Source organism: Meriones unguiculatus, chromosome 1, assembly GCF_030254825.1.
Source record: "Meriones unguiculatus strain TT.TT164.6M chromosome 1, Bangor_MerUng_6.1, whole genome shotgun sequence".
Classification (NCBI taxonomy): Eukaryota; Metazoa; Chordata; class Mammalia; order Rodentia; family Muridae; genus Meriones; species Meriones unguiculatus.
The window spans coordinates 47,975,418-47,989,781 of record NC_083349.1 but is presented as its reverse complement, the minus strand read 5'-3'; the positions used below and the strand labels follow the sequence as shown (position 1 = coordinate 47,989,781).

Sequence of the window (14,364 nt, the reverse complement as noted above, 5' to 3'; positions counted from 1 at the left end):
AACAAATATCTGCATACCATGTGCTCATAAATCATTCTGAGTGCAGCTGTGGAGGACAATATAATGGACTAACATAGGAGGATTAGCAGAAGGAGAGCTATCTAAAGGGAGAGCCGAAGCATAGAATTACCAAGTTACCACCTCATTTTAAAGAGGTAGAATTTGAGAATGGCTTGAACGGCACAACAAGTCATATGATCTTGTTTTTCTCTCTCATGCTATTGGCTCTGGGTATCTTTGGGGCAAATTGTGCCTGTAAGAGGAGACATTACCTGGAAGTAGTGGGACCAGGACTGTATGCCCTATTCCCAGATACTGCTGTTCTCAGAGAAGCCATGAGAAATCTCCCAAGCAGGGAAAATGCTTAGAGCTTGTGTTAAGTTGTCTGGCTTTTCTTTAGATGGTTGCATATTGTGAAACCTGAGAAGTCTAATAAACTTTGAAAATATGTTTTAATTTTACAGACTTTATTGTAGGAAATCTCACTCATAAATAAAAACATTACACACCCAAATTAACAAGACCCAAGTTTATACAACTTAATGAACTTTTTATACAGTTAACATAGGCAAAACATAGGAATGGAAGCTGTGAAAGTTTGTACTTGATGTGAAATGCCCCTTTACTGTCTTCCGCCTGCTGTATCATTTTAAATATTTGAACTTATTATTCTTTAAAATTATCAATGAACCATGGTCAGTCATATGATTGCAGGGACTCAAGCAAGTCATAACATTTGACTTCTAGGAGTAGGTGCTATAATCAATCCATTTCCTGTAAATTTGAAACAAACTTGATATTTTTGGTGATAATTATCTTTTATATTTCAATGACTATAAAGACTTTGTAATGGGCAGAGGGTTGAGCTGTATCTAAAGAGAAATAAAAAGTCATTGGAATGGCTATTTTCTGTAAATATCGTTGCCCAAGAAGGTGAAGTATAAATAATTTGTGTGCATCTGCCTCCTTTGTCCACTGAGAGGGTCTTTTCTTTTTCCTCCATGGTATGTGCCAGGCACACTCCAGGACACAGGTGCAGAGCACAATGCATCTTTTAACATCACGTGGAGTCACACAGTAGCACAGAAAGCTCTCTGGTTTAGAGAACTAAGTAGATACTTTAAAGACTTTTTTTTTTAAAAAAAAAACAAACAAACTATATTTTATTTTCTATAGCAGATTGATGGGCTCCAAATTGTCCCTAACACTTCCCTTTACTGAGAGTCATAAGGCAGGATTTTCATGTTTACCAAGTCAAGCTTCTCTGTGTAGTAATGCTAGAAAGGCCAAGGAAGAGATCAGTATCGCTTTACAAATACTGCATAGACAGCAAGTAATCCCAAGACTTCAGAAACGGGATTGTGTGAAATTAAAAGGTTTCTGTGCAGCTGAGGAAACAATCAGAGAGTGCAGAGAACACTTATAGAATGGGAAAAGAAAACATTCCCAACTTCCCATTTCACAGATAAATATCTAGGACATACAAACAAAGAACTACATAAAATAAAAACAACAACAACAACAACAAAAATCTCATACCAAAACCATTCTCCAGCCAGTAAAGCCACTTGTGAAGATGCAGACAGATCACAAAAGAAGAAATACAAATGTGTAATAAGTATTTGAAAACTGTTCAACATCCTCAGGCATAAGAAAAATGCAAATCAAAACTGTCTGAAGATTCTTTCTTATGCCGGTCAGAATGGCTAACATAAAACAAAGCAAATAACAGGGAATGTTGGTAGATGGAGAAAAAGAGTTACAGATTCACTGTTGGTGAGCGTGTGCATGTGTGAAGCTATTGTGGAAATAGCTAGAGTGTTCTTAAAAAAACAACAGCCTCAAAATAGACCTACACATGGCCCAGCTATACCATTGCCCAGTCTATACCAAAAGTATTCTAAGTTACCAAAGCACCCAGACACTTGAACATCCATATAAAGCTGTATGTTCACCATAACCAGGGACTAGGCCCAGCTTAGATGCCCGTTTGTAGGTAATGTGAAAGAAGAGTGCATTTCCCTGACAGCATGAATAAGCAAAATCAGTACATATGCAACACTTGAATTTTATGTAGCAAAAAGTTAAATCATGCCATTTGCCTAAGAAGACAAAGTTTTGCATGGTTTTTCTTCTGTGGAACCTACACTATACTATTTTATTTTATGTCTTATTTTCAGTGTCACCAAGACCATCATTAAAATTACCTTCAAGAAATGGGAATAAATGTGTAATTAAGTACAATTCAAAACTAAGTGCTTTCTCAGAATATCAAAATTAAAGCCCTCAGTGTGCCGAGAACGGGGAGATGAGTTCCAGACTTGCCTCTTTCTTGGGTGAATTATCTAATTGCTTTCAGCTTTCCCCAGAATACAGAGTAGGATGTTGAGCTTAACAATCTTGATGCTCTTTTAGATAAAAATCCTGAGGCGAATATTACTAATAAAGATTGAAGACTCCTTTTTTTTTCTTCTAAGAGGGACGGGTGCCCAATCACGGCAAACGTTGCTGCCATTTTTGTTTCAAATTTGAAGACACATCTAGCCAAGGACAGGATGACACTGAACTCTGGATCCTCTTGCCCAAGGCCCTGAGTTCTCTCTCTCTCTCTCTCTCTCTCTCTCTCTCTCTCTCTCTCTCTGTGTGTGTGTGTGTGTGTGTGTGTGTGTGTGTGTTTTGCTTACATGTGGAATTGAAAGTCTGCCTTCTCTGACAGTTTCCCTGCTGCCCACAAGGGTAGGTTCTTATCAGTGGAGAGTTGAAAAACCAGCAAACTTGTGATCCACTTTAGCAGTGATCACTTTTATCATTTGATGACTCAGGTGTTTTGAAGCTCCCCTCCTGCCTTCACTATTTCCACTTAAAATGGGTGAGTAGTTAACATCGATGAGCTCCTGAGGAAGATCGAATTTTGCCTGCATCGTGCTCTATGGAAAACATGACTGAATTTTCCACACTAACTCTCTAAGTTTAATATTTGAGGGAAAACATTCTTACATAATGAAATGATTCAAGACAGACACTGACTACACTGTGAAAATACAAGAGTGTAAAAGCCCTGATTTTATATTTATTCTTTTGGCCCATTGACACTAGGCAGCACATTTCGCTGTTTGGAGTATTCTTTGTGTGGGAGAGGAAGTATATGCATGGGTATAAAAATGGGCCTGGATTGGGAAGAGACGAGGGAGAGGGCCACAGCTGGGATACAAATTGAATAAATTGTAAGAAATGATAATAAAAAAATACAAAACAATAACAAAAATGGGCCTGTGCCTGTTTGTGTTGGGTGTGTGTGCTTCATGTGGAGGCTAGAATTAGACTGTCTTCTATTGCGGTGATGCTCAACCTTCCTAACGCTGCGACCCTTTAATTGTTGTGCTCATGTTGTAGTGACCCCCGATCTTAAAATTATTTTTGTTGCTACTTCATAACTGTAATTTTGCTACTGTTATGAATCCTAATGTAAATATCTGTGCTTTCCAATGATTTTAGGTTAGCCCCTTTACAAAATACTTTGATTCACTTCCCCAGGGGATCCACAGGTTGAGGACCTCTTATCTATTGCTCTTTATATAATCATCATCATCATCATCGTTATTATTAAAGATACGGTCTCATTGAACCCAAGATCCACAGATTTGGTGAAGGCCACACAAGACCGATTGTCTAGCAAGCTCCAGGGCTCCTCCTGTCTCCACTTCCCCAGTGTAGGGATGGCATGCCTGCCTGGCTTTCCATGCACTTGATATTCGTGCTGGGAATCTGAACTCAGATCTCCACGATTGCCTGGAAAGCGCTTTAAAAACTGAGCCATTCCCCCAACATCTTCGGAAGATGTTTACACATTTGTCTTTTACATCTGAGACACTGATATTTAAAGTCTTCTGTGCTTTGCCAAAGTGAAGTTTTCAGGATAAAAACTAGAGTAGAGAGGAAGTACTGAACATTTCCTAAAGGTGTTGTTAGAGGAGGTGACTGATAATTTTGCAGTTGGTTAGGATACATTGCAGGTTTGCATATCCCATGAGCCCTAACCTGGGGCTTCTGCCCTGCTCCAAGCGTGATGTTCTCATAAGCATCAGCGAACCTATCTTGGCTCTGAAATGGAATGACATCCTTTTAGCAGCCTAGCACTTCATTTTCTCCTCAAAAGAAAGATGAATTTATGGACATCTATCTCAGGTGACTGTATCAAAGTCATAGTATAAAAGTCTCCTTAATCTGAAGAGAAGGGACATTTGCCTGACTGTTAAGTTGGTGAGTGTGGAGATACCTTTGAAGACAGTATGTTTTTTCTGTAACTGTTCTTTCCTCACTCTTCTCACAATTACATAAAATTCTCTCCCACATAAGTCAGTCATTTCACTTACTGATTCAATATTCATTCACTGGCATATTTCCCTTCCTGCTCTCCATCTTCAGCACTTTCCCAACTTAATAATGACAATGGTTTCACAAGAAAAAAAAAAGTAGATTTCCTTCACTTTAAATTTAGACTGACAAAATATCTAGGAGAAGGATAGCCAGTTTCTAGCAGCAGGTAAGGACTATTTAAAACAGAAACAGTGTCAAAGGGAGGTAGTAACCAGAGTTATGCTTTCCCAGCTCATATGACATTGATCCTGCTTTCTTAAAAAATTAAAATACAAAATGTGGAGTTGTGGTTTGTTTTTGTTTTTTGAGACAGAATTTGTCTGTGAGTAGCCCTGGCTGTCCTGGAATTCATTTCGAGGCTGGCCTCAAGCATGGAGATCTCCCTGCCTCTGCCTCTTACTTCTGGGATCACCACAGAATAAGTTTACTGATCAATACAGTGTAATTTAAAGTTATATCATACAGCGAAAAACAAATAAAGAAATTTCTCTTCGTTTTCATATTCCTGCCATGTTACCTTTTGTGATTCAAGGACAATAAATTAGTGCCACAGATATTCTCAGAGTTTTCAAAATTAAAATATTTTAAAATTACTTCCAACAGGTTTTACATTAATAATTTGAACAGCCAAAAATCTTGTTTAAAGAACAAAACAGACTAAGTTCACTCATACTTACAAAGAACTACATCCCACAGGGATTTTCAATGAAACACACAATTTAAAGTTCAGATTTTCCAGTAAGGTAACAGGAGGCGCTTATGGAATTGCATGTGGGCACTGCCCAGTAGGGGCTAACAGCAACTGTTTCAGAATACTTTGTGAAAAATATTGATGACTTAAATTAGGAAACAATGTGGATTTTATATGCCAGAATCACTGAAGTGGAATGGAGAAAGTGTAATTTATTAATCATAAATGGGAGATATTTGGATGTTGCATGCTCATTTATATGCTTTTTGGGCTTAACATTCAGCGAAAAGAGGGGCTGAGGATGGCTTGGAGGTTTCAAGCACTTTCTGCTCTTGCAGAAGATTTGGGCTCTGCTCCCAGCTCCTACACTTGGCTTACGACTGTCAGAGCTTTACAGTCAGTGGATCTGATGCCCTTCTCAGTCCTCTGTGGCCATCACGCAGGAATGTCGTTCTCATATATAAATGGCAGGCAAAACACTCATGCACAGAAAAAATGAAATAAATAAAATTTGAGAAATCAAAAATAGTGTTTCTGTGAGAGAAGCCTTAACTTGGAGATCATTTCACTATGTAGCCCAGGTTACTCCTGAAGAGAAGATCCTTGTGCCTTGTCTCCCAAGAGCTGGGATTACAAGTGTGTACCTGGCTTAATAAGTATTTTAAATTATATTTTATGGATGTTAAAATTTACGTTTGTGAAGAATACAATCTTTTTCTTCTTAAAAATTTATTATTCTGGCATTAGCAATGGACAGCTTGGTAATGAGTGCAAAAAAAAAAAAAGCCTTCATTCTGTTCGTGCCTGGATTTTAATAAGGACTGTTTTAGCCTAAGGTTCAAAAATAACTTACCACCACTTTGAGCCATTGACTCTGAGAATTCATTTTAGCCAATATTGGGCATGACACTAATTCAGTATTAAGTGCTAAGCACATTAGCAATTTCGGTGCACTGTACTATAGCTTTCCAAGTGGCCAAAGGAAATTTTTGTCATCAATGTCTTTGTTTTTGTTTTCCATGGGGAACTTGCCATTGAAGTACCATGACTTTGAAACATTAGAATTGTTGCTTCTAGCCATTTAAGTGGATGCTTGATTTTTTATTTCAATTTTCATTTCATTGTATTTTATGTGTGTGGGTGTTTTTGCCTGTATGCATGTATGTATGTATGCACATATGTTTGTATGCATGTATGTGTTTATGTATGAGTACCGTGTCTGTGCCTGGTACCCACAGGGGTTAGAAAAGGGCCTCAGATCATCGTCCTTCACTGTGTTGATGCTGAAAATTGAACCCGTGTCCTCTGGAAGAACAGCCAATGAACTTAACATTTGAGTCATCTCCTTAGCCCCTAAATGTAGATTATTTATAATCAAATATCCTTCCCCAAATGCAATCATAAGACTAATTTAATTCTATGAGTGAATAAAATAGCAGGTGTTCAAATTATTGTGCTTCATTCACAAGAAACCAATGTTAATTGCTTCTATAAGAGCAATAAACCAAAAGAGATTCTAGCACCCTCTTTTTTTTTTTTAACATTCCAAAGCACAATTAGAAAGATATTGCCTTACTCATCTTTGTTTGCAATGTCTGTGCTATATTATGATACATGGAGATAAGATAATTGTCTTTTACATCTTCACATAAACAAATATGCAAGTGGATTTTTAGTTTGCCACTTAGGACTCTCGCTTATAAAACTGGGACAATCCTAAACAATTTTAGTATTAAAACCAGGTCAGTCCCAGGCAAATGGGTATCAGTTAGTTGCCCTAAAGCAGGATGAAATAGTACTAGAGTTGAGACTCCTTTGGGGAGAAGATTGAAAAGTCTTAGGTGTGTTCTTTAAGAGTTTTCCAAATGTCTCCCTTTTCTAACTTGCCAGAGTCAAGGCAGTCCATATTGTCTCTCTGGATTCAGAACCCAAATGACAGGGCACTAGAAAGTCCTGTCGTTGACACTCCACCAAGGACCATGTATGGATATAACCTAGAACCTCTGCTGAGATGTAGCCCATGGTAGCTCAGTAACCAATTGGTTTCCCATAGTAAGGGGAACAAGGACTATTTCTAACAGGAACTCAATGGTTGTCTCTTTGACCTCCCTAACCCCACAAGGGAGGAGCAGTCCTGTTAGGCCACAGAGGAAGACTTTGCAGCCAGTCCTGAAGATACCTGATAAAACAGGGTCAGATGAATGAGGAGGAGGTCCTCCCCCATCAGTGGACTTGGAAAGGGGCAGGGTGGAGATGAGGGAGGGAGGGTGGGGTTGGGAGGGAATGAGGGAGCGGGATACAGCTGGGATACAGAGTTAATAAAATGTAACTAATAATAAAAAATAAAACTAAATTAAAAAAAGAAAGTCCTGTCCTGTCATGCAGTAAGGAGCAGGCACTTGAGCCCATGCCAAACGATAAGGATTTGAATGCAGCCTTTCCATCCATTAGGTGGTCATTCTGTGCCTCGAGTTTCTTTGACATTGTTAATAAAACAATATAAAATAATGTCCAGCTTTTAGGGTTGCCATAAGTGTTCAAGAAAATTGCTTTTTATTGTGATCCTGATTATGACCAGCGACTCAGAGCAAGCTTATGCCTGCCAGCAATGGTAAGGAATTATGGGGAGTGCTCTAGAAGTACCTGATAGTTTTAGCTATCGTATAGTCTCCTGCAAGGCATGGCTTCCATCAGTATGAGGGGTTAGCCACACTTTGCTTTTCTCGTTCAAGGACATTTCAAACTCAATTCTCTTTCAGGAAATGTAGCACCCGTGGGATGGACAACGGTACAATAAGATTGTCATAGTTCTTTTGAAGCTAATTACACTGGGAAGTGAAGGATTCTAACAGACTTTATGCTTAAAGAAATAGCTAGTGTCATAACAAAACTACCTACTGACTATTTCATTAAGTGATTCTGAGATTGAAGTATAGAAGGCACGGTAAGTTTATTCCTAATCACGAGCTGGGTGCAAAGCTGAAGAGCACAGTTAGTTCCATAGTCTAGTTTGGTCTGGTTAAAGAAAGGTTTGCTCCTGTTAAAGGTAAGAGAAAGGAAGACTGATGAAATCAGGTTCTGGGTTGACTGCCGAGTTTTCGGGCGGGAACTCACTTCCTTGGGAACTGCATTACTGTAACTGCTGTTGTATACCATCCAGGCTTCATCCCGGCCAGGCAGTCAGTGGCATCCATTCCAGATATGTGGTAGCTACTTCCTAATGAGGGGAAAGTAGATTTTTGTTTGAAATTCTACATTAGTTCAATCAATGTTGTTTGCTATGGATGGGGCTGGAGACAGGGCGCCAATGGCTGAGAGCATGTACTGCTTTTCCAGAGGATCAGAGTTCCGTTCCCAGTTCCTGTTTCCCCGACCTATATAAGGCAGCTCACAGCCACCTGTACCTGAGTCCCAGGGAACTGTTAAGTATCCTTTGACCACTGAGACCATTTGTGTATGCATGCTGACAGGCACAGGCACAAATGAACATAATTTAAAAGTAAGGGCTGGAGAGATGGCTCGGCCATTAAAGGCTAGGCTCACAACCAAACATATAAAAACAATAAATATTTTTTTAAAGTTCGCTATAGATTCAGAGTATAAATAATTTGTTCATTAAAAGATAATTTCAGGATCTTGGCTTTTCAAATAAAATTTATTCCCAGTGCTGGTCAAGAATCCTGATGGGAAATAGAAGAGAAGTAGATCTGGGAGAGAGAGTAGTTGTGTTTGGGGGGGGGAGCTGGAAGGAGAAGAAGGGGGGAGAACTGCAGGGAAGGATGTGAGGGAAGAATAAATAACACACACACACACACACACACACACCCGCACACACGAGCTTATCCCTTACAGTCTAACAGTATATTCTGTGCCTTTATTCCCCTTTCGAAGTGTAAGCCATTTGCAATAGTCAGCCCCTTCCAACGCTTCACTTTCTCTGTTATTACAGCAGATGTCAGATCCACCATGGAGCACCTGCAGAACTTTGAGACGTTTCTGTTACAGGAGATTGTCTCGTGAGTTCACGCTGTACTTTGTGGGAGTTCTCACACTTAAATATTCTGCTTAGTATTGAAAAACCCCCACTTTGGTGAAAATCCTGAATATCTAGGGCTGAGGTGCTCTTTCAAATTCTAATATTATTCCCTTTTTCTTCCCTTCCTCCCTTGTAGACAAGTGAGGCAGTATGTTTTGTATCTTCTGCTGGGACACATTAAGCAACCTCACTGAAGTCTTAAGGGAGCCTAACACCAAAACAAAGTCTCTCATCCTTTGTTTGTGATACATTTTTAGATGCAAACTCCTGGCTTTATGGACCCCAAGAATAAATCAATAAGAAAAAAAATATTTAGCATTAAACATTTTCCCAGGGAAGTAGAGAATTCCCACAGGTTAACTAAAGTTCTGGACCTTTGCCCGAAAGAGGAAATTGTCCCAGAAGGGAGGATGCAATCAGTCACACTGAGTTACAGATTTCTGCTCAAGATGACTGTTAAGGAAAACAACAGCACTTCAGAACTCTTATTTACGGCTATCTTTTGGAACTATTTCACGACCTGTGCACTTTTTATATTGCATTCTGAAGCAAATGTACTTCAAAGTTTCCTGTTGGAAAGAACGCACATGAAGTCATTCGTAGAGAGAATTAGATCATAGTCTTTGTGGAAAATGTTTAGAGTTGCATATCCTTTTTATTTGCACCTCTAATTACCAAGGAGCATAAACTGAAATTAAGAAAGAAAGAAACAGACTTGTTAATGTGCTAATGGCCAGTAGGCTTTCTCTTTCCTGCTTTCTTAGCTCAGATACTGTGTACTGTGTATTCTTAGCTCAAAATTCTGTGTATTCAAGGGAATAAATAAGAAACTCCACCCACCCCCCTTTTTAAAGACAGATTTGTGTCCTTGGCTAATTTGAGATTCCAGGCAGTAGTTGTGTATTGCTACTTAATTTTAACGTATTTTCTATCTGTTTTGTTCAAGTGTTAAAGGGTGGGTAGATAGACTATTGAGAATTATAACACAGACTATGGAAGAATAGTAAATGAAAAGTTCCCAGTTCTTAAAAAGCTATAAATTTGGATAAGCTGGCAACGGTTTAGTTAACTATTAGGCCCTTACGTAAGCATTAGGTAAATTGTTTTGGGGATTTGAAATTAAGTGTTCCCAAGATGAGAGACCAATTCTTGGACTGAAGGAACGCCACCTCCTTGCCAGCAGTTTAGCCTACACTGAGAGGTCCTGGCTGGAGACATGGTTGGCTAGAGCTAGTGTAGTAGGGGGTGGTACAGAGCAATTACAGCTCCTGTAGTTTTCCCATCATTTGTCGATTTCACATCTTCCCCAAAGTTGGCAAAGATTTCTCATTAACTCCCGGGCTGTCACGGAAGTAACGTTTAAAAAAGGTATGGTTCCGTTTCAGTAAGAATGTTTTGGAACTCCTCTGTGGTTTTAAGCCCCCACCCACTTCAACAAATCTAGCAAATGGAAGAAGCCAGGCCTCTAGCGAACCACTCCGCAACTGATGCTAGCACAAACGGGAGGGACCAGGGAGCTGCTGAGAGGCCTTCTCCGGCCCAAATTCGTTTGGGGTTTTGGCCTTTGCCCCTAGAAAAATTAATTGATATGAGTTCGGCCAGATCAGAAAAGGGAGACTAGCAGAGCGGAAAGGCTTGCGGGGGTGGGGTAGGGGTGTCAGATTCACCACCCCTAACCTTCCCCCAAAGGCATCTAGGTGCCCGGGGACTCTCTCCCGGGCACCATAGCTCTCGCCCTCCCAGAGGCAAGTTTCTCCGCGAGCATTAGACACCTGTGTGAGGCGCTCCCCTTGGGAAAGGTGTCGTGGTGGACGCTAGAGCTCAGCCACACACCGCTTTCCTCAGCGAGGCTGCGGTCACAGTCCCTCCAGAAGTCAGAGCTGTTAGCACGCACAGCCTGCTGTGTCTTCCTCGGTCGCCAGCAACCTAGCCCCATATTGTGGGAAAAGGAGCCCGCTGACGCCTCTCCAGTTCGCTCCGGGTCCTCTCCCTCCCACCTCTCCACCTCCAAAGTAGCGCTCCAGCCTCTCTCCGCCCGCACAGTCCCAGCGCCCCCGAGCTTTATCAGGCTCCCCACACACAGCGCTGGCTTCCTCTGGCACCAGGCTCCGGTGACCCCAGCCGAGCAGCCACCGCCTCGGAGCCCGATCCTCCTTCTCCCGCCCGCGGGTCACCACCGCGCCTCCCCGGCTGTGCTCCCGCAAGCACCGAGGCGCCCATCGCCCAGCAGGTTCATCCTGGGCTGGACCTGTTTTGCTCATCCCTAAACCCGGAGAAGTGGAATCTGCACACTGAAACTCTCGGCGGCTGGAGCGGCGGACTGGGCATGCTCAGAAGCCAGGCTTGGCTTTGGTCTCAAGTCGGAGGAAGCTTTTGCACTCGCGAGGCAGCGGCGACTTTGGGGAAAGTTGATCCGAGAGGGGAGAAAGCCCCAAGACGTGGAGCAGAGGCAGGAAGGAGCCCCCGGCAGCCCGGAGGAGCATGGGCACCCTGCGGGATTTACAGTACGCGCTCCAGGAGAAGATCGAGGAGCTGAGGCAGAGGGATGCTCTCATCGATGAGCTCGAGCTGGAGTTGGATCAGAAGGACGAACTGATCCAGAAGCTGCAAAACGAACTGGACAAGTACCGCTCGGTGATCCGGCCGGCCACCCAGCAGGCGCAGAAGCAGAGCGCCAGCACCTTGCAGGGTGAGCCGCGCACCAAGCGCCAGGCGATCTCGGCGGAGCCCACCGCCTTCGACATCCAGGATCTCAGCCACGTGACCCTGCCCTTCTACCCCAAGAGCCCACAGTAAGCAGGGTTGCGCGCCCGCCCGGGTCCGTGCGGCGCCCAGGCGGTGGGGAGCTGCGGGTCTCTCTCTGTATTGTCTGTCGGCCCCTGCCCCTCCTGTTTGCCATGTCTGTCCTCATCCTCAGAAACGTCTCATTTTCACCGCACTTCTTGAGGGGCTGTGCACGTTTCTCGGGGCCAGACTCCCCGCACATCCGTTGCTTTCGTGTCTTTGTCAGATGACAAGGTATTTTAAAAATATACATATACGTCCATATAGGCCACCTACTGTACATAGAGTTTGGATGCGCCCCAGGTGTGTGTGTGTGTGTGTGTGTGTGTGTGTGTGTGTGTGTGTGACCGTGTGTGAGTGACTGTTGAATGGAGGAATCAGAGCCCCAGTCTCTCCCAAAGCCCCAGCCAACCTGGCCAGCTGGAAAATCCTAACTGCAGGCTCATCAGACTGAAATGAAATGCGTTGATGTTGCCCTGACTTCCCATGCTCTTGTGGCTCTCCTGGATTTTTCTACATGCCGCCAGCGCTTCATGCTGGTACCGTTCAAACCTGACGTTCTGCCACCATCAAAGTGTGAAAGAGTAAGTGGAAATACATATAAAACAGAAGAATTTTTCTTAATTTCCTGAGCTAAGTGACATTTATAAGCCATACACGGAAGCCTAGTCTGTTGATTTAAAAAAAATATATTTTCATAATATCCGAGAGAGAATATTACTTGTTTTCCTACAGGAATTTTACTAATGAACACTTTCATTTCCCCAGAGGGCTCGTGTATTTTCAGGGGCAGTGTAGCCAAGCACACGTTCTTTCCAGCGTGAACCACGCTTTGCCTCTCACTCAGGCTTCAAGCCACTCCGCTGCCGTTCCTGCATATCAGAGAGCCGTGTACTTCTGATGGCAGTGGGATTCATAACTTGGACGGGAACACTGAATGAAACTTGTTACACAACACTCAACCCCGGAGTCCATATGGAGAGCGAGCAGCAGGGACAGGACGGTAACAGAACCAGAACACCATCTGAATGGCATTTTAATTAATAGTAATGACATAATTGGTAAAGCAGAGGATTCTGTGGTCCTGCTTTTAACTACCTAACTCGGCTGGGATGACACGTGTTACATAATAACAGAAGGTCCATGGGAACCCTCTACTTCATAAACACGGGGAATTCGTAAGAGGGGAGAGTGAATGCTTTGTTGTCTCCATTTATATCTTTCTGATGGGAGGGGTCATGGGCACCTACTACATAGACTTCTGAAAACTTACAAGTTGAATCTATACATGTTGGCCCCTCCCCCTCCGCGTGAGTCATCCGCAGGCTTAGCTGAAGAAGGAGTTTGCCTTCTGCGGAGTAGGGGAGGGTTGATAAGGATACATATTTCTGAGATTCCAACCTTGCCACGTTACCATGAAAGATGAGCTGATTTCAGTTTGTCTCAGAAACCTGAATGATCCCAACCCATTGGAGCTTTCTTTGATAAATTAATTTGCAGTTCCTGGCATGTTTGCCTGTTGCAGCTAACAAGGTACACGGCAGTCTCCCCTGGGCAAAGTTCTGCATGTTGAAAATATGATTGGGAGATGGCTATTGGTATTTTAAAATATTCTATAGGATTGCCATTTTCATGTCTGCAGGACTTTGGAGTAATCCAGAACAGAGTCTGCTTTTATAAAAAGACCATTTTAATAGGCTTTTAGAGGCAGTGCGATCAGTCCAGCTGATAACTTCACTTAAGCATTCTATTTGAGAACTGTGGAATGTGCTACATTTAGAAGACTTTGGACTCTTGGTGTTTGATCCAGAACACTAGTGTTTATAAAAGACAACAGTAGAAAACAAAATTATAGGAGCACATACTTTGTGGCATCCTTGTAGGACAAACATTGTATCTGTCGAACAATGCTTAGCACCCCAGTACTTATCTGATATCTTTAAAGGACTCAGTTGTTAAGGTGGTATCACCCTGTGAGCTTTGTAACTCTGAGGGATTATATTGGAGAACATGATAAAATGTCTTCGAAGTTTAAATAGTTTTGGAAAAAAACATCTGTTCTTTTTTCACACTTAGATTAAGGAAACCGGAATTGCCTTGACTGATAGTGTACCTCTCTTAGGGGAAAATAAGTATATTTTAGGCAAAACAGTTATTCTCCTATGACATTTGAGTAGCTGGACAAGATAAGCTCCACATAGAAATAAGAAAATGTGTCAATCTAAAAACTTTTCTTTTGTATTTTGTTTGAATATTTTTATTATTCCAACTTGCTGGCAACAGTTGTTTATACCTTTAATCTTTTAGTACAACTTAAATTTAATCACTTTCCTAAAGATTAAGTTAAGCTTGAGGTGAAAGTAAGTAGACTGAAACTGATTTCAGCTGCACGTTCCTCATAGTTTTTGGAGGTCTTTCCAGGAGACACAGTTAACTGACCAGCTGATATTCTGTTCAATTATCTGACGATTGGAGA

General features: G+C 41.9%; 1 protein-coding gene across 2 annotated transcripts in view; it reads left to right on the top strand.

The window, feature by feature from the left end:
- The window catches only part of Prkg1 (protein kinase cGMP-dependent 1), a 1,175,688-nt gene that overhangs the window by 70,334 nt on the left and 1,090,990 nt on the right, over positions 1 to 14,364 (top strand). Inside the window, exon 1 of one of the 2 annotated variants that reach the window (XM_060388340.1) lies at positions 11,586 to 11,896. The exons of the other annotated variant lie outside the window; for it this stretch is intronic. Within the exon in view, the coding sequence (XP_060244323.1) occupies positions 11,586 to 11,896 (311 nt within the window). Of the gene's footprint in view, positions 1 to 11,585; positions 11,897 to 14,364 lie in introns of those variants that run through there. 2 annotated transcript variants of the gene reach the window in all.